The 21,375-nt window shown below is 36.0% G+C and overlaps 1 protein-coding gene across 1 annotated transcript in view; it reads right to left on the bottom strand.

Annotated features, from left to right (window-relative positions):
• ZFHX4 (zinc finger homeobox 4) overlaps positions 1-21,375 on the bottom strand; it is a 173,901-nt gene that overhangs the window by 14,897 nt on the left and 137,629 nt on the right. Inside the window, 6 exon segments of the mRNA XM_008068302.2 lie at positions 2-2,221; positions 2,753-2,870; positions 3,311-3,511; positions 3,901-4,034; positions 10,167-10,283; positions 17,411-17,479. Of these exon segments, the coding sequence (XP_008066493.1) occupies positions 2-2,221; positions 2,753-2,870; positions 3,311-3,511; positions 3,901-4,034; positions 10,167-10,283; positions 17,411-17,479 (2,859 nt within the window).

The following is a 21,375-nucleotide window of genomic DNA, read 5'->3' on the forward strand; positions in this document are numbered from 1 at the left end:
GGAGGAGGGGGAGGAGGAGGCGGTGGTGGTGGTGGAGGTGTGGGTGGTGGAGCTTGCAGAGGAGTAGAAACCGTGTTTGAGATCTTTACAGGACCCATAGAAGAAGGTTGTGGAGGAGCTGGAGGCAGGGGAGGAGGGGGAGGTGGCGGCGGCGGTGTTTCGGGTGAAGATGGAGAAATTGGATAAAGCTTGTCATAGGCCTCCCTGTATTGACGAGCAAATTTTTCTAGCGCTCCATATGGAAAAAATTGCCCATGTACATGTTCTTGGTGACTCTTTAAAATAAGAACATTGGAAAACAATTTACCACATGTTCCGCATTCCAGTTTGTCAGTGTTTTCGCCTTCGCCACTTTTGCCCTTTTTCTGTACCTTCTGCCTGTTTTCATTATACTGAATGACCAGTTCAAAACCAAAGTTTTCCAATAGTGCTTTGGCGGCATTTCCTCTGGCCCCTGAAGCTATTCGGGGTGGCAGAATGGATGGTTCCAAGGATTTTTGTTTCTTTGTGTCTTTGCCTTCTTTGAGTCCTTCTGCATCACTTATCAATTCTTGCTTTGGTTTTTCTGGCTTTTCAACAATCTCTTCCGCCTCCTTGTACGATGGCATGTCCTTCATGATTTGGCAGTCTGTGCTCGCTGTGTTACTTTGCTCTTGTTTCAACAGTTTGCCTGCCTGCTGTTGTTGCTGCTGCTGCTGTTGTTGTTGCTGCTGCTGCTGCTGCTGCTGCTGCTGCTGCTGCTGTTTCTGAGGCTGCAGCTGAGGCTGGGTGGCTTGGTATTGTTGTGCTTGTTGCTGTAATATCTGGAGCTGAGTTTGGCCAACATGATGTTGGGTTTGAATCTGCTGCTTCAGGTCTTCAAGCAAGGAGCCAGCCATCCCTGTCATGCCAGGCATCCCAAATGCGGCAGAGCCGGGCAAGCCCAAATCTGGCCCCAAGCTAAACTCCGTCCCAGGTATGTAGAATGGAAAGAGAAACTGAGGCTGCTGAAACTGTAGCAGTGCTTCTGGGGTCATAGGAAAATGAGGCAAGAAGGCTGGGTTTAGAAACTGAGGCTGAAAGAATGCAGCTTGCTGTTGTAACTCGTGCTGTAGTTGCATCTGAATTTGTGCTGGTGACTGTGGTGGGTGATGTGTAGGCTGAGCAGAGATTAATTCAGGAGTTTGCTTTTTATTTAATTCTTTGGCATCTAAATGGGTATCTTTGCTGTTTACTGCTGCTAAACTCATGGAATCTAGCATCCCTTGGCTGGGGCTGTTAACGTTTGCTGCAATGCTGTGCCCACCTGCCATGTGACCACTGGGCTCCAGCTTTGCGGCCCTGGCCTTTGTCTGGTGGAGTACAGACCTCATGTGGATCTCCAATGTCGAGCTTTGGCTGTATGCAACATTGCAGATGCTGCACTTGTAGGGTTTGTTATCCGTGCTGCTGTTGGTTTCTTGCGGAACAGGACTGGAGGCTTCCTGCAAAACCTTTTTCAACTTATGCAGGTGAGAAACTGAATTATAATGGACCAAGAGAATGTTCTTTTGGGTGAACGACTCTTTACACACTGTACATTTATATGGACGAGATGGATCAAGGAATTTTTCCATTGTAAAATTGGGCCCTTTTCTAAAAGGTAAGGTCCGCTTTGGTTCAGAGCCCATGTCATCTGGAATAGAGCTACTGTCGCTTCCTACAGGACTTGCCTTCCCTTCGTGGTCCACCTCATACTCTCTCTCCATATCCTGCTCTAGACCATGGTCATCCTGGGCCATCGTTTCACTCTCTGCCCACAATTCTCCATTCACGGGCAAGGAGGCATACAGCTGTTGAAGTTCACCTTCACTCAGCTCGGGGTGGCCTGCTTCCAAGTGTTTTTTTAAAGCCTGGAATGTACGGAAACTGCGTTGGCAGAGGTTACACATTGTCGCAGCCCGAATTGCATGATACTGGGAATGTATCTGAAGCTTCTGCATAGTTTTAAAAGCCAAGCTACAATGGTTACAGCGATACTTATAAACATGGCGGTCAGAAACAGAGAGTGGTTGCCTTTTTTGCTGTTCGCTTAATTGATCTTGCAGTGTGTCAGGGATTTTCACATCCTTACTGCTATTTTTATTCCATTCCAACACTTCTGGGGGTTCTTTTGTTGGTTTCTGCTCCTCATTCTTTATTTCCACACTAGCCTTTGAATCCTCAAGACCTGCCATACTTTTGTCATCCACTGGACTTTCACCTATTAGGAGAAAACACAAACAGATCTCTTACAGTAAGAAAATGTACTGCTTAAATGTTAATAAATATTGCAAATAGGAGCCTCTAAAGGTTTCTGCTTAGCTGATTCTTTGAAGTAATGTTTGCGGGGCAACTACTGTGTGGCAAGCACTGGGCTGGATAATGGAGATATAAAGGGAAACAAGAAAAGACCCCTGACCTCAAGGAATTTCAGGCTAGGGGAGAAAACACATCAAAGGTTACTACAGTATGCTGCAATTAGTATGATGCCGGAGGGCCATACCTTGGTTTTCATAAATTAGAACGCACAAAATATTCTTGTGTGTCCCACATGGGTCTCCCAAAGTTGTTACAAACAGCCAGATACTAAATATGCCTTGGAAAATATGGCTCTTGGAAATATCATGCTTTTGTTTTTCTCTGTGCTTTAAAAAAAAGAAAAGTCTTTGATAGTGATGATCTTCAAGCACTATCACAAATGCAGGCCCCTGAGCTTGTTTTTTTCACAGATCTCGATTATAAGGTGGCATACCTGAATATTTCCCAGATCCCTCAGCTGTAATGGCTGCAGGTGTGTCCCGCTCTGATTTTTCAGAGGCAGCTGCTGGCAGTAGCATACTGTTTGGCATCATCACATCAGGGACAGGCACCTTTGAAAACCAAAGGGGTTCATGTTAAATGTATCCTAAAAATCATAAACTCCATCACATTTCCCTTTTTTCAGTAGCATATTCCACTTACATTTTTCTAACCAAAGCAGGGATATTTTGTGAATAGTACCGATCATTGCTACCCCTTCAAATGTCATATCAATGCTGTGGCAATGTTGTATTCTTTTATTATTATTATTGTGGTTTAAAAGTTTCTGTAGATTTTTTCTTTATAATGATAACCCAAGAACATTGCCTTGTATCATATTTTTTTTCTATGCAAAGGAGATCACAAATTGGCCTTGACTGTGATTACTATAACACAATCAATAAAAGAACTCCAAATGGCTCAGAATAAAGTTCAACTGATAATTACAGATTTTGTGTTGACACCCTTATACAGATTATGTCCCACATGCATCAACATTTGGTGTCCTTACTGTCATAAGCAGTTTCTCCACACAATCCGGAGACACACTGTGCAAATGTGTCAGATGCAGTTGGAGGTGCATTTTGTTGCTGAGGACATCCTGGCAGAGAGGACAGCAGATGACTGGCTGCACAGAGTGCTGCGACAGGACATGCATCTGGATACGACTTTGGTCCCTACTGTTGTAGTTACAATAAGGACACTGATAGAACTGGAAAATAAACATGGCCACTATTAGTGAATGTATTTTTTTATTGATACATTATAGTTGTACATAGTTTAGAGTACATGTAATAGTTTGATACATGCATATAATGTATAATGATCAAATCAGGGTAACTGGGATATCCATAACCTCATACATTTATCATTTCTTGTTTTGGGAACATTCTATATCTTCCCTTCTAGCTATTTCAACAGAAATAGTGTAGTTTTGAGACTTTAAAACATTAGAAATAATACCAAGAGTCAATTATAATGCCAACTGTAGTGTCTATATACATTTCCACAGCATGGAATCATTTGGGGCTTTAAAGCTATCAGGAGCAATAAAAAAAAAGTTAAAGATATATGCAGTAAACGGGTAAAAATTTTATTTACCTGTTCATGACAGAATTTATTATCCTCTGTAGGTTTTGACCTTTTTGTTGCAACATCCTCTTCTTTTGCTAGCAGGAGTGGCTGGGTCCCCCCTGCCACACTGACTTTTAGTTCCTTCTCTGGTGTGATTATTCCTGATTCCCAAAAAGAACAGAACAATTCAATTTTAAAAATACCTATAATGTCAAAATCAGAAAAAATATGTGTTTCAAATAGTGGTGACTTTAAACGCACTGAATCACGAAAAGAACCAGACAAGCACTTTTAAATGATGCTAATCTCAAAAGGCAAAAAGCACACTTCTTTTTGTCTACTGACTAAGTGGACTTTATAAATATATTTTAAAATGTACTCCTGTCTTGTGTTTAGATAACCTTTGGTGGCCTTGAAAGATTCATCAATAACACATGCTCTCTGGTGTCTCAAAATGCCTTTATCACATTAAAGCAAATCTACTCCCATTCACAAATACTAACTTAAAAAATCATTATTGCTGCTAATGTTTAATTATCTCTTTTCTAAAATTCTTGGGCACTGAAAAGATTTCAAAATTCTAGGAACAGCTTCCTGGTTGTTATTTAGTAATGCCAGTGATAATATTTTTATGTCATGAATGAATTTGTAAATTGAAAATATTTAAAATTAACCATACATTACATGCCTATTATAGCTATGAGTAATTTACTCCTTACTGTAAATATTTCAGCGGTTGGCTGTATGTATAACATTATAATGCAAATCTCAAGAATATAATTGTTTTATGAGGTTAATTTAAATATTTGGTGTTAAAGGCGATTTAAAATTTTGCACAGATATGCGATGTAATGTGTAGGAGCCTCATACACATCAAAGAGTGAGATTCTTATTTCCCAATCTAACCAAAAATTCTTTCCAGCATCAATTTGCCCGATAATATTCTCTGTGAGGCTGGATATTACAGCGACATTGGGTAGGCTTGTCACATACATCTCACGACAAACACAAAACCTCATTTACCAGCCATTCCAATCTCATCATAGCACGGTATCATCTGACCTTTTTTCTGCTGTTTATTATGAGTATTTCTAATTTTAACTTTCAATTTTCACCATCTTCCAGTCAATTTGCAACTAAATTATTTCCAGGGTGAGGACACTATCACTGGACAACTGGGTGCAAATACATCTTGAAATGCAATGAAGCTAAACCATTGATTGCTATCAGACCTGGCGTAAATATATAGTCCAAGCGTAATCTGATTGTATGCTGTGCATGAAGATTTATCTTGATTTTTTTTCAATCCACACATGATTCATATAAATGAACAAATTGCACCTTATTGAAAAATAACCCAGTTTTAATTTAGAAATAAGGTCAAGGATGTTATGAAAGCAAAGTAAACGTAAACCAAAAAAAATTCCATTTCTACCTTGGATAGACATGCATGTTTTTATACCATAGAAATAATTTCAGAAATTTCAAATTCAAAAAGAAATGTAAAAGTAACAGTGACTCCATGCAGACCAAAATTAAAATAAAATTTAAATGACATAATGACATTAATTTTATTCTCCGGGAGTTCATGGTGGATATACAACCAGTACAAAGTTTTTGACAGATTATACTGATATTAATTTTTAGATTTATAAATACTAGCTTTTATTTGAATTGGCACATTTGTTTTTTATATGTCTTGAAGAAATTTAGGCTCTTTCTAGATAGTTGAAAAAATATATTTGTATTTGAATGAACTTAAATTTAAGATGAAAAGTTTCACTACATTAACTTAAACATATCCAAGTAGTTGATATCCAAAGATGTTAAAAACAGGAATGTTTATCTTATAATTAATTCTGGAATCAAAAAAGTATATTTTCCTTTCTCAAAGCAGAATATACTTCAGGATATTATTTTAAAAGTGTTAAAACAAGCATTTAAGAAAACAATATGATATTTAGCATTTGCAAATAAAATTTGCTGCTTAAAGTATTAGACCAAGTTATATAAAATGATTGTCATTTAAATCAGCAAGTGTCTATCAATTCTCTTTTCCTGTGAGATTTTTCTTTAAAAGTTCTCCCATCAATAAGTAAGAATATGTTTCCTTAAGAGAATAATACAATGTCATATCCCCTATCATTCTTTTGTGTACATGGTAGAATTGGACATGACCAAATGATAAGTTGATTTCAATACCCTATGCTATCAAAGACTGTGTCACACAAGTTAAAAGAGAATATCCGTGACTCTTTGATTGCAGGCTCTTCAGATTATCAGAAATAGAACAAACCTTCCAGAAACTTCTAAATCCAGTCGATGTATAGCTGTGGGCTGATTTCCATAAGCATATATAATGTATATTTTATTCTCATATTGATGCTATTGATCAAAAATATTGATTTCAAGATTTGAAACGTTTTACTAAGCCTATCCATTAGTGTGCATGTCTGGTAAAATTAATACTATGTATATTAAAAGTATATTATTATTTTATGCTTATTAATATTCATCAAATATATAATTGTATTTGAATTTAGTGATGTTCCATGTTGCATCAAGAAGGTAAGTGTTAAGTTTTAAGGTCACTATGATATGGCCATTGTGATAACTGTTGGCTGCAGCATTCAACTCAATATATGTGTCAACTTCAATAGTTTTTGGCTAATTAACTTAGTTTATTAAACTATGATCTTAATATAAACTAGGATCCTCCTAAAGGTAATATTATTTTAAATTATCAAAAAGTTATAAATAAAGGTCAGGCCACTTAACTTTAGGTAGGCACCCCAGAAATGCATGTCACTGATGGGAGGAGGAAGCAGAGAACACTGAGATGTGGTAACATATGCCAAAAACAGACTCTGAGTCAGGTCGTCAGAATTTTGTAAAGATAATGGAAATTACATTCTATGTGTGTATGCCTTTTATACCCAAAGGGGTGCTACTTTGGGTTTAATATTATGGCACGTGGTAGATTATAGTAAATCAACTCTGGGGTCTTTTTCTTAAATTGTGTTACCCTAGAAGTGACTTCTTTTCAAATAAAGGTCAATTAATTTTAGAAAGTTTAAATTTTGTGATTGTTCATAGTTTATGTCTGCAACTTTATTTGAAATAAATCCTATCTGTTACTCTAGATCAGAAAAAATTTGAAATAGGGTCATAATTTATTTTGTTATTGAGGATACCACAAGATTCTCAAAGAACAATGTCATTTCAGTGCATTTTAGCTAAAAAATGAAGTCTAATTACAAATAAGCACTGCCAAATAGATGAGCAAATGATTATCTGTCAGTTATAGGATTATTTAACTTGCATGAGACTGCTAATATAAAAATGGCTTAATTTATTTCAATACAGATGCCACCTACTTAATAATTTTCAATCCCTAAAATACAGAAGGTTGGAAAATGGTTTATACTCGTAACAAGAAAAATCCAATAACACGTATTCAAAGTGAATCTTGAAAAAAAACAATTAAAAAACTGAGTTACTATTTATGAGTCAATGTGTTTGATAAAGTTTGAATACTCTAAAATTTGGATATAACAGAAGATGTTATTCATCTCCAAATAATTATAAATTATAATTACTTGTACAGTATTCTTTCTAATGAGACTAGAATGAAAGGATAATTTTAATTGCAATAATGAAGGTTAATTTCCATCTTTCCTCATGTTTACTCCCTTATTAAAAAGTGGTCCCCTTAGCCATGGCAGAGACATATTACATTTTCAATGCAAATGTATTAATCTGGATAAACTCTATATTAATTCTTGTACTGCACAGAGCTATAATTTGGATTATAATTAATCTAAAGTGGCACTAGATTTAAATGACAATATAAATGAGGCATTAGAAGGCTTTTCTATTATGAATGAATATTCAACAAATATAACTTGCATATTGCCAAGTCTCATTTTGAAAGCTTTAGTCCTACAGATTAATGTCAGCAACATAGCACAACAGCTTATACAAACATACTCTTTCTAACGTGTGTTAATTCCTTCCTGTCTAAAAAATTCTATGTTAGGGTGGGGTCAAACTGTCTTCCCATCTAACATTAAGACAGTGATTAATTTGTAAGTTTGCTAGTATTTTTTAATACATTTATCACCGTTATAAGAAAAACACAACTCCGTGAGTATGTGTGTGTGTGTGTGTGTGGATGTGTTTATTCAATCATTAAAAATATTTGCAAGGAAAAAATATTCATGAAATTTTTTAACCTAATAAGATTAATTTAGGTTCATCTTGAAGACTGGGAGTTTTCAAAGCTAAATATTTGCATCCCAGCAATTGCTTTTAGTTGGTACTTGCTTAGAACCCATTTTTTAACCTCGTAGATTTACCTGAGGAGGCATTTCTACAGGGATAAAATTTATTTTAAATAACCACCATTATACAGTGATCTGTATCCTCTCATATGCCAGAATCCTGTGTGGATAGTACAATTATGTGCTCAAGGAAGGACAATAACTCACCAGGCTATTAGGGAGGGATTGAGCCCATTACTTATGCAGAGCAGTAAATGGTGCTTGAGGAGATAGAGCCCCTGCATCTCTGGCATGTTCCAAGAAATACTCTTTCCTCAAGGGAAGATTAGATCAATTTTCAAGGGATTCCCAGATCCATCCTTTATAAGGTATTCGATATTAGATATTTAAAAATTAGCATAATGTCATACACCTAAGTATTACATGGGCACTCAGTGAACACTAATGTGATATTTGTGGGCAATACATTCTTCTGAAGAATGAGAAGGATATACTCTGCAGTGTGCTTTGGTACTGCTTTGTGAAAGATGCCATTGAATACAGATTGAGTCCTGCCCTCCCCGAACCAGTCAAGCAGCTTGTCTTGATGAGGTCCATCGGAGAGGACGAATAAATGGATCACCTTGCTATTTCCAACCCTTTCCAAACAAAGTTTAGATACTACTACCCTTCACATTACTAGGTACTCCACATTCCTTGTCAATAAACATCAGGAGCTGGCTTATTAATATACAGCACTGGAATTTTTACATTGCTTTAGACTCAATACCAACTTTAGATCCTCTTTGTTTAAGTGAAATTAGAATCATATGTTAGACACTATATCCTAGGAGCAAATTTCAATGGCGCTTTTCTCATTGGACTCCTGACAGAAATTTAGCACTGAACTGTATTGGGAGGGAACAGGGAAGCCCTTCAAATAATTTTTGAAGGGAATGGAAAACTTAGATATGCAAAGACTGAATTACAAATATGGGATGATTCAGGCTTAAATAAACTTGCATGTAAAAATGATTTTTTTTTGCACAACCCAATGTCTTCATAGTGAATACAAGCTTCTTTATATGCAGCTGTCACTGGAACTCAAGGAAAAGATAGATGACTACCTGAAACTAATAGGCTTGAACCCGTTTCAGCACTTCTTCTGCTTCAATGAGTTCAACATAATAAAACTAGGTATAGCGTGCAGCAAAAGTAGCCAATGTAATATTCATTGCGACCATAGATTTCCATCTCATACATACAAAGCATGGATGAAGTCATATATTTGCCAAATCAAACACAGAAAAAGCCTTAGGTATCCATACCAGATGCTGGCCTAGGGTTTGTTTGTGCACAAGTAAATGTCATGACACGAAGGTTTGTTTTCAAAGACAGTAGCTTTCATTACTGGGATTTGTCTATTCTAGAAGATCAAAATTACCCAGCACCTAATCCCTTTTCAATGATATTTCCTCTTTCTTAGGCTGAATCATCTGTAAACTTTTTCACTGGATTTTGTTTGAAATACCTCAAATAGATGCCCTGAAAAAGGGCAAATTCCTGAGTGTAAGTTGTAAAAAAAAAGCAAGGAAAAATAGCATTTATTTTTAGGGTTACGTGGTTGGGGGGGAATACATGAGACTGAATGACAAAATTCAAGTGATATCTAATCCTGTGCTTATAAAAAATTAATATGCCATCAGAGGAATCACAAGTATAGCTAAGATTAATGAAAGGCGCTTAAAAAATTACAAGCACACAAACTGATTTGATTAAAAAATAATCTCGCTGGTCGTCCTGTAATATTCTTCAACTTATCCACATCTATTCTGTCAGATGGTTATGATTAAAAATAGGTCAATGGGAGGCTACTGATAGAAATCACATGCAAAATGCACATGCAATGAATAGTAGTGGGAATGTTCAGACAGTTTAAAATGAATAAAGGCATTTAATAAGCTTGGGGGGGGGAGGTGAAGGAAGGGTTGATTGCAGGGAAATGAAAGGTGAAAGATTCTAGCATCTTACCAGAGTCTTTATTACAGTTTTTGCCTTCACTATTGTCTTTCTCACTTGTGTCTTTCTCATCATCCTCAGCCACTGCTGTAGGCTTAATAGTTCCTTCTGCCTCCTCACTTTGTTCTTCTGTTAAGAAAGGCAGACCAGTCAGTAGAATTGAAAACCCCCCAAAAGTGCATACTGAAAGAAACTAGGTGACCACCTGACAACTTTGTTACTTATGAATCATCTGCAGATATTCACACTCAAAAGAGAATATATATTTATGCAAACACCTATGCTGATCATGCTGATTGTACCAATGCAAACTTTTTATCTAAAGCAACTTCTTTTGTATCCATTGAGAGCATGTGCCTATACTAAACTAAAATAAATTATTTTTAGTACAGTTCAAGCTGAAAAAAGATTCTTAGAAAAAAATCTCGATTCTGAGATTTCTATGGTAGACCTTGTAACAACATGAACCTACTGTTCCATAGACTTGAATAGGTGTCAGAACAAACCGGATACTTAGAAAAATTCTTAGTGAAATAATGTGATAACAATGGGTTAAATATAAGACTGGTGTTACTCTTGCCTTCAGACCCTAGACCCCAGAGGAATTATTTGGAATTTTGTTAGGGTAAGATCTCAAAACTTTGGTTACATTGGGGAGATATATATATATATATATATATATATTTTTTTTTTTTTTTTTCTTTTCTCTATAGGGGGAGCTATATAGGGCATAAGACATAACAAGGTATACTTCTTCTATGACAACCACATCACCCCACACCTCATTCACAGGTTCACACCAGCTAGATTACATGGAAATCCTCATAGTAACTCAACCCTATTTAATTATTCTGTAAATCTTAGCTATGCCACTGCTGGTGGATTAATCTGTTTATGCAGTTAGCCTCTATGCTGGGGCTGTGTAGCACTAATCCGTGAAAGGCCCACTGTTCTCTTTCATCCTGTGATCATTTGTCTCTCACTGTGCTGATGTCACATTTTAATGAATTTTTAGCAATCTGAGTAATGCCAGATAACCAGGCTTGCAACTCCCCACAGCATGGCATGCTGTTTTCATTGCAGCACAAAAAATAAAAATCATATTCCCCTGTTCAGGTAGGAATTACATAAATTAGGAGAAGAAGGTAAAATGGGATTTGAAGCACCAGGCTGCTCAATTTCATAAAATCTTTAATGACCATATAAATTAACCCTGGAAAGGCAAAAGGTCATCGACACACATTTGCATACACTCTTCTATTTGCTTTTGATAAGCAGAGCTTTTATGCAGAGAACATGATACAATTAACCCTTCAATAACCATACAAAACGCTGCTATGGACATTTTAAGTGTCACGCATTAACTGAAAATTACACACTGAATAAAATTTTCATTGCAAATGCTATAGTGATTGAAAGGGGAAATCGTGGCCCTCTCCACACCCCATGTTTTATTAATAATGTTCTGACAGCAGAATGAAATATCCACTGTCATATGTAACAGCTGAGCACAAAAAAAAAATTTTCTATTTAGTGCCTCACTTGCCAGTCATGCTCTGCAACTGTGTGAGCAGGACAGCAGAGGGGGACAGTTTGGGTTCAGTAATAAACTCCAAGAAGATAAAGGGAAGTTAGGATATTTAATACATTCAAAATAAGAGTTTGTTTCAACTGTGAGTTCTCAAAGGTACCCTTCAAATCCCTTTATTCCATTTTTGCCCTTTGCCTCTACACAAAAGCAAAGGGGAGATTCCTGTTTAGGTGGAGGAAGCTTTCCTTTCGGGCAAATACACTTGGAAATTTAACTTTGAGAGAGTAACAACACTTCTGGTCAGTGTTATCAGTGCCTGCTTTCACCTGTCAAGTGATAATTACTGATCAAACACAGGCTTTCTCCTCCCAGCACGAGGCCAGGCTGGTGGGTACAGTGGTTGAGCTGGGTTTGGGAGACTGGAGGGGTGAGATCATGACTGGATTGGGCTGTGTCCGTCCCAAGTTCACACATGTGACATGATATCCAGTGTCAGGCCCACAACCTACAACAGATCACAGCAATTACTTTTCAACTGTTCCTGGGGAAGGGTTGCAAGACTTCTTGGAGTAGATTTACTGGCCCTTTCCCCCAGGGCTGGAAAATGAAGTGTCAGAGTGCTACTGAGTGTCCTTATCTTGAGGGGACATAAAATTGTAAGGGCTATCGCAACTCACATTAATAAAACATTGTGTGTCAGGAGAAGAAAAAGAAAATTATGAAGGCACTAAAAGAAAAACTACAGTATAATCTGGGTCTCATCAGACAGATTTTGCAGGGTCCTCTTCTTCATTTTCTGGTATGTGTTTTAAGTGTGAGAGAAATTCCCAGACATGTTCTTCTATACATCACTGTGGTGTCTGACCTCAGCCTGACCCTGGCAACAGTTGAGAAATCTGAATGTGAACAAAGACTCTGTGTCAGCAGCAGGGAAAGATTGTGGAATAGACTCTCCCCATCAACTTAATCGCAAACAGCAGTTCTGAGGCCATAACTTTGCCCGGCTCCTCCAAGCCACAACTCATAACCTTTAGAGGTGGATTTGCCTGCAATACCCCTGCTTCTGTGTCTTTTTTTTTTCCCCTCTCTCTTTTCGGGTTCTTCCTTTGAAGTAGGCAGGCAATTAGCTCTAATGCTCAAGCAATTCAGACCTGTTTTGTGGTTTAGAAGGCGAAAGCTGTTTATTACAGGTAGGCTCTTTGGAGCCATAAGAACTTTGCAAATTTTTAATCATCCAAAAAATAATCAAAAGGTAACTTATACACACCATAAAGTTTCATATAAGTCAGAATAAAAGGTCACTTTTATTCTCAAAGAGAGTTTTAGAAATAAATTTGACATTCATTATATAAATAGACTTAGAGTCAAGAGTATAAATATAGAGAAACCACTCTAGAAATCATGTAGGTTAGAATTTGGGGTTAAGGGAAGGAGTGGCTACATTCTAATTTTCAAGTGCCACATTTCCTCAGTTGTAAAATACCATAAAATGTAAGATACTTTATGAGAAAAATATGTATTTAACATTAAATGTAATAAAGGAGCATTAGAACGGAGGAAAATACATTTCATAAAATTTTAAAATAAAGATGGTAAAGCAGTGTTTATTTTCATCAATGTCTCTTCACTAATATGCTACATACAATAATAATGAAAGTATTAAAGCATTTCATAATATTGTTGTATATAGTATGTGTATTTTAAATTATTCCATTTTTCTGGGGCCTCCACTAAACAAAATCAAAATACTAGACTATCTGTAACATTGGTACTAAGCACTTTTCTCTATCTCCATTCTCTCTCTGGATGATCTCATCCAGATGCTTGACTTTAGATTTTATATCTCCACTTGAATATCTAAAAGGCCTACCAAACTTAATATGCCCGTATCAGAGCTCTTGGTCCCCCCTTAACATACCTTACTCCATTTTCCCCCATTTCATCATTTCAATTAATAGTGACACCTTCCACCAGAAGCAAGGGTCATCCTTGACTCCTCTCTCTTTCACTCATAGGCATTCTTATCATCAGCAAGTCCCACTATTTCTGCTTCCAAAATACTTAATGTATACTGAATCCATCTACTTCTTTACATTTCCACTGCTTGTACCTTTAATCTCATACCTGTATTTCTGAATGGTCCCAAAACTATGTTAGACTTACTCTTGCTTTCCTATGATTTATTCTATACAACGAAATAAAATCAATCCATTTTCCTGTCTGGACCCTGTTGTAGCTTACTATTACTTAAAATAATATAACTTCTTACTAGGGCTGAAATTATCAGGTCCTTGCTAACTTTTCTGACTGTATCTCATGCCACTCTCTTCCTTACTCAGTAATTCTTCTCCATGATAGCCTTCTTTCTCTTTCTGTAATGTGACCAACTTGTTTTCACCTCTGCTAGGAATATGCTTCCCCAGACTCTACATAATTGACTTTTCTCTTTATTCAGAACTCAGCTCACCTTTCATTTCCTCAAGAACTTCTCTGATCACTGCTTCTAATGCAGTGCATCACCTGTCACACAGGTGAGGCCCTCAGACTTTAACAGGAATCACTGTTAACTGGGTGGCTTGCTGGAGTCTAACTCCAGTGTCTCTGATTCAGCAGGACTTGCATGGGGCCCAACAATTTCTTACAAGTTCCTAGGTTGTGCTGATGCTGCTTGAGAGGGTTGAAAGGGGATCATACTTTGAGAACCTCTGCTCTAGCATATCATCCCTTTTCTTTATCACATTTATTGCAATCTGGAAAATCTTGTTTATTGATTTGTTTAGGAATATTGTCTAAAACGAGGGACTTCGTATGTCTTATTTGTAATGTATGCTCAGCAGTCCCTGGCACATAGAGGTACTCCCTAATTTACTGGGTAAAACCGATGATTTCTAGTTTTATTATTTGGGAAACTAGATCAATGGTGTGATGTCATCAATTGAGTTGGAGAAAAGAAGAAATAGTTTTGCAGAGAAGAAAGCTCAAGTTGGAGTTTGTTGAATTTTGCTTCCCTGTAAAACATCTAGATGAAAATAACCAGAAAACATGGGAATATTTAAATGTAAAGCTTCTCAGAGAGATTGAAATGAAGATATAGATGTCAAAGTTTTCATTTACCAAACAACAAAGAAATGTGTTGACTGAGAGTGGTCACTTTTTAGCTTGTTTCATCATAAGTCTTGTTCATATTACTTCCACTCAAGTCATTAACAAAACTTTTCATTGGTTTGAGGTGGGGGAGGAAGACTAGGTTTATTCTACCTTATCTTAAATATACTATCTAGTTTTCTAGGGAAAAACAACATATGAAATAAAAAATATTCATGAGACATGCATATGTGAAGGTAAAAATAACTTGGAAATTTTGTATGACAAATGACCTGACTATCTTGCAGGGATATTTTCACTTGCAAACAAAACAATTTTTAACTACTCCAATATACCATTATGGAGGCAAAAGACTTTTCGTAGGCATTTCTCGTTCTTTATAGTACATGATTTTAATTAGATAAATCTGGAAACTGAAGTCATACTTAAGTAGATGAAATAAATGAGGCATATTGTAGCAGGATGGGTGAATTTCTTTTTAAATTATCTGAATATAATGCAACTAAGAATGTATAACTGTAATTTGTTAACATACACAGTAATTCACAGGGACTGGTGAATGTGTTGGCATGGCTATACAAAATCCAATGAATTAATTATCAAAAATAACTCCATTAGCCAGGTTGTTGACTTGTGAAAAATAATATTCAGCTTATTGAGATACACTTTGTATAAAACTGGTCATTTAAGTGAAACTTCATAGTATATAAACATAGATGTAAGATTTAATGAGAAGTTACTTGTTCTTTAAGAAGCTATGGATATCCACATGTAAAAATAAATACATAAAGGCGCATTCCTTACATCTTTCCAAAAGTTGAACTCAAAATGTATTACACACTTAAATGCAAAATATAAAATTATAAAACTCCTAGAAGATAACCTAGGAGTAAATCTAGATGATCTTGGGTTTGGCAATGACTTTTCAATATCATACTAAAGGCATAATCCATGAAAGAAGTAATTGATAAGATGGACTTTATTAAAATGAAAAATTTTTGCTCTGTGAAACACACTGTCAGAAAATGATAAGATATCCCACAGACTGGGAGAAACTTTGGAAGAGACATACCTAAATAACGACTTTCATTCAAAATATATAGTCTTACAATCTAGTAATAAGCAAACAGACAACCTACTTATAAAATTAGTCAAAGACCATAACAGACATCTCACCAAAGAAGATATAAAGATGGTCAATAAGCTTATGAAAAGATACTCAACATCACATTAAGCAAATAAATAAATGCAAATGCATATGAAAAACAACATTAAGATACCCCTACACACCTACTAGAATGACCAAAATTCTAGTAGGTGTGTAGTGGTATCTCAATATAAATGTTGGTGAGGATGTGAAGCAGTAAGAACTTTCATTCATTGCTGGTATGACTGCAAAATGGTACATACAGACACTTTTAAAGGCAGTTTGGCAATTTCTTACAAAACTAAACATACTCTTACCATACGATCCAGCAATTGTGCTACTTAGTATTTACCAAATAAGTTGAAAATTTATGTCCACACAAAAACCTGGACACAGATTTTTTTGGTAGCTTTTTTATAATTGCCCAAACTTAGAAGCAACCAAGATGTCCTTCAGTAGGTGAATAGATAAACTATGGTATATCCAGACAACAGGATATTGATATTATCCAATACTAAAAAGTAATGAGGTATCAAGCTATGAAAAGACATGGAAAAAACTTAAATGCTTATTACTTGGTGAAAGAAGCCAATCTGAAAATCCTATGTGTTGTATTTTTCCAACCATATGCCATTTTGGAAAAAGTCAAACATGGAGATAGGAAAGGATCACTGATTTCCAGGGGTCAAGCAGAGAAAGCAATGAACAGGTGAAGTGCAGAAGATTTTTGGGACAGTGAAATTATTCTGTATTATATTATCATGGTTGATACATGTCATCATACTTTTGTCTAAACTCTTAAAAAATATAACACCAAGAGAGATCCCTAATGTAAATTAAGGTATTTGAGTGATAATTTTGTGTCAATACAGGTTCATATTGAGCAAGTGTACCACTCTGGTGGGGGATGGTGATAATGAAGAAGGCTATAAACATGTCAAGGGAAGAAATTTTGGAAATTCTACACCTTCCTCTAAATTTTGCTATGAACCTAAAAGTGCGCTGCAAACTAAAGTCACTTTACATATACTTTCAAATATTGGATATATTTGATTTTTCTTTTCTTTATTTGTATAAGTAATCTGGTCAGATCTAATTAGAACAGTTCCAGAGAATGTTTGTTACATAAATTATGAGAGTAACAAATGATTCCAACATTTTGGGAGGATTGCTTGAGCCCAGGAGTTTGAGACCAGTCTGGGCAACATAGTGAGACCTTGCCCCTCCAAAACATTTAACAATTAGCCAGGCGTGGTGGCATGCACCTGTAGTTGCAACCAATCAGGAGGCTGAGGCAGAAGGATCACTTGAGCCCAAGAGGTCAAGGTTATGGTGCACTGTGATAATGCCGCTGCACTCCAGCTTAGACAACACAGTGCACTCCGGCCTAGACAACACAGTGAGACTCCAACTCAAAAAAAAAAAATTTATTTAGGACAAGGCAATATTTTGAGAAGGAATAGAAACAATTACCTGAGGTTGCTCTCAACTGCTGCTCTGTGAGATCATCCTCACAAGTCCTGGCTCCCAAAGAAGCAGTTTCTATAGAGGACATCAAAGTGAAAGGTAATCAGCATGCCATATCTAACTCTCGTATCACAGCCAATATCACCAGAACCCAAAACTTGTATATCAGAAGAGGTAAGTATCAGATGTAGCTCAGATAAATCTCCAGCACACCTTACATCCTAGTGAGCAGAAGTCAGCCAAATGAGGTCAGGGAGTGGTAGGTTTAGATTTAATCCTCAATGATCAGCCATACAGAACAGTATAGAGAAAATATGGAAGAAAGAAAGGCTTACTCTGACTTTTACGTTTGGTTATTTGGCTAAGCCTATATTGTGACATTAGCATTTTACATAAAATATGAGCATACTTCTCTGACAGGGTGCCAAAACGAAAAGAAAATTTCGTAACTCTATTTGATAGCAGATATGAAAGACCAAAGCAAACACCAAGCACTCGAGGAGGACAACTGAAGAATAAGTCCAGGTCACCAATAAATCCACATCTTTATTCTGATCTTTTATTTGTGCTCCAGGGCAGAAGTGCCAACAATGTCCTGCTTAGCTAAACTCAATCGCAGACACAAAACGTTATTTTTACCAAACTTCATTCTTTCTTTTTGTTCCCTATTTTAGGGAAATCTATTTAAAAACAAACAGACAAACAAAAATAACTTCAGCAGTCACCTTCAACACTTCATTCCTCCTCCACACCAAATCATCAAATGCTGTTGATTCCATTAAATGTCTCTTGTCATGTAGCTGTCTCGATTCCCTCTGTCCTCTTTTCTTTCCTGACAGTTTCAGTAGCCTCTACAACATCCATCTGTCCTGAATTCCTTGCCTTCCAATCTAATCCCTCACAACACCTTGAGTTATCTTTTTAAAATACAGAATCTTTAGTACAAACCATGGTTCTACCACTTTCTACATGGAACAAACCATGGTCCTACCACTTTCTACATGGAACCTTAGGTAAATTACTTAACCTCTTTTTAAGGCTCAATTCCTTTATTATAAAATGAAGATATAATCATATAAATGCTCAGTAATTTTGAAAAAAAAAACTCCTAATACAAACAAAGGTACAACATGATATAGTATTTAAAGCGAGAGAAAGGTCAGATATTATCAAGAAGTTAAAAGAGTCACACAATTCTTACACTACCAAAAATATATGTTGACCTACTATTTCTAGGCCATAATATCTCTGGTTGATTCTGAAGGCTTTAATTAAACAAATAATTAGCCTTGAACATAGACGTGCACACCAAGGCACTATCATTGCATTCACTAATTGTTTTTGCTGCTGTGTACAAAACCTTTGGCCTTTAGTAGTAATCTATTTAAAAACAATACAATCATAAACACTCAGTGCCTTTCCCCAAGAAAAACATTATGTTTTCTTGTAACTACATTTTAATTTAGTCATGAAAGGAAAAACATCTATTCTCAGTACTCGCTTATAAATCCAAGAGTAACTTCCAAATATATCACAGCCTGGATGTTAATCCAACATATAACCAAAGCAGCCCATTTTACCAGGAGTGGTGGCTCACACCTATAATCCCAGCACTTTGGGAGGCCAAGGAGAGAGGATTGACTGAACCTAGGCTTTCGAGACCAGCCTGAGCAACTTGGAGAGACCTCGTCTCTACAATAAATCAAAAAATTAGCAGTGTGTGATGGCATATGCCAATAGTTCCAGCTACTTGGAAGGCTGAGACAGAAAGATCACCTGAGCCCAGTAAGTCGAGGCTGTGGGAGCTGTGAGCATGCCATTGCTCTCTAGCAGGGGGACAGAGTGGGTCCACAAATATATAAACAAACAAATAAATAAAATGATTTTTTTTTAAAAAAAGAAGCCCATCTTCTTTCTTTTGGCAACTTCTCAGGTTTTTATACTTTTATCAGTGTGTTCCTTTGACTCTGAATACCTCTGTTCTTTTCCAGTTAACCTCCTATTCTTCCTTCAAAACTAAAAGCAACTGTAGCCTTTTCTGTGCACCTATAACAATGAATTTATATATATCTTTCAGCACTTGTCATGATGAAATTTTTACATGATCCATGTATATTTTCCCCAATAAATTGTGAGTTCCTCAAACACAGATTTCCATCTTCACAGATTCTCAAGTAATACAGAGTAAGATAGAGAATATCAAAGTCACTTAAGACACTTTGACTCAAAATACTATACCCCATATCCTAAAACAGATGAGTCTCACGATGAGAATTGTATAAAAGCTTCCCAGAGTTTTAGGACTCTAAAATCTCTGTCGCTTGTAACAAACAGATAATACAAACACAGATAATAATCCCCATTAAATTTTTTCCCTTTTTAATTGACAGTAGTGGGAAACTGCCGGGGGAGGGAGAGGCATACCTCATCAACAAGGGTACTTGCATAATGAACATTTTATACTTAACCCTGAATTGTACCCCACATCCTTAAAATAAAAAATTTAATTTCTTTTTTTCTAGCAAAAAAATCAAAATAATTTATCAAAACATTGTTTCCACTCTACACAAACACTTCAATGTATCATATAGACTTGTTCAAAATGAATATCAGTAATATTTAAGTGAATTTAACCAAGCAACTGCTACTCCTTAAAGATTAATGAAAATAAAAATAGAAGAACGACAAATTACTGAGTTTGTATCTCTGCCAAGTACTCTAATAAACTATTTGTATAGAAACAATCATATAATCCTAACAATAAAATCATGAGGCAATTATTAATCCTTATTTTATAAATCAGGAGACTGGATCTTAAAGAAGTTAAAGTAAATTGCCCCAGGTCCCATCAACAAAGACAAAACTTAATGCCAAAATGTTTAAAAGTCATCAAGGAGATGACAGACCCTGGAATGAAATGCTTGTCTGTCTGGTATAAAAGTCTGTGAAATTTTCTATGTATCTAGTTTGTAATATCACAATATTTGGGAGCCCATAAAGGTTTTCCTAGTCTGAGGAAAGGCCAGAAACCTAATGGAGGAGGGGGTAAGCAACTTTTCACTAGTCCTGTGAAAATTCTGCTGTTTCATAAAACATTTACACTTCTTGACTATAAAATGTAACCAAACAATATTTTGGTGCCCATTAAAATCCTTTCATTTGATAGTGATTTTTGTAGAAAATGTCAAAATCAGAAACTTATTTAATCTCACAAATCATGTGACTCTTGGAGACTGCTCCAGTGAGAGCTACTTGTGCAAATAATTTCATAAAGGAATGTACTTCAGTATGAGATAGAATCCTTTTCAGATCCTCAATAATGTTACTCCCTCTATACAAATGATATAAATATTTTAATAAAGAGATGTTAACTTGTCAAATGAGCTGATTAATCTATAGTCTTCTGCCTGAGTAAAATGAAATGTTTAAAATCTAGTAATGATACATAGCATCTTGCAAGACATCACTTTAATAATTACTTTGTAATAACAAATCTGACTGCTGTCAACACAATCTGTCTCTTTGGTGATGATTTAATTAGATTACTAATTTGTGTTCTTTAGCACCTGACCTTTATTATTTACTATTATTTTAAAATAATATAATTGACTTCGTTTTTGTCCAGTATTCTAGTCTATCCTTTCAATTTGATGATGATCACACATTTGAAAATGGTACCAAATTACTCTATTTTTATTAACACAATGTGGGAGTAATCAGCAGCATTTTCTGTGGAATAGTGTATTGATCATCAAAATCACCACCATCAACAACAACATTTTACAGAGTATCTGCCCCATGCCACATACTGAATGATGCTCATCGTTTGCGTTATGACACCCACACAAAGTGATGGAGCTATGATTTGAGCCCACATAGTTTTATTTCCATTGTAGTTCTCTTAATTACAATGACACATTGAACCATATTTTTTTACCTAAACGTAGCTTTCTTTTTTTTTTTTTTTTTTT

This window comes from Carlito syrichta, unplaced genomic scaffold (assembly GCF_000164805.1).
Source record: "Carlito syrichta isolate Samal-C Ts95f unplaced genomic scaffold, Tarsius_syrichta-2.0.1 Scaffold310050, whole genome shotgun sequence".
Classification (NCBI taxonomy): domain Eukaryota; kingdom Metazoa; phylum Chordata; class Mammalia; order Primates; family Tarsiidae; genus Carlito; species Carlito syrichta.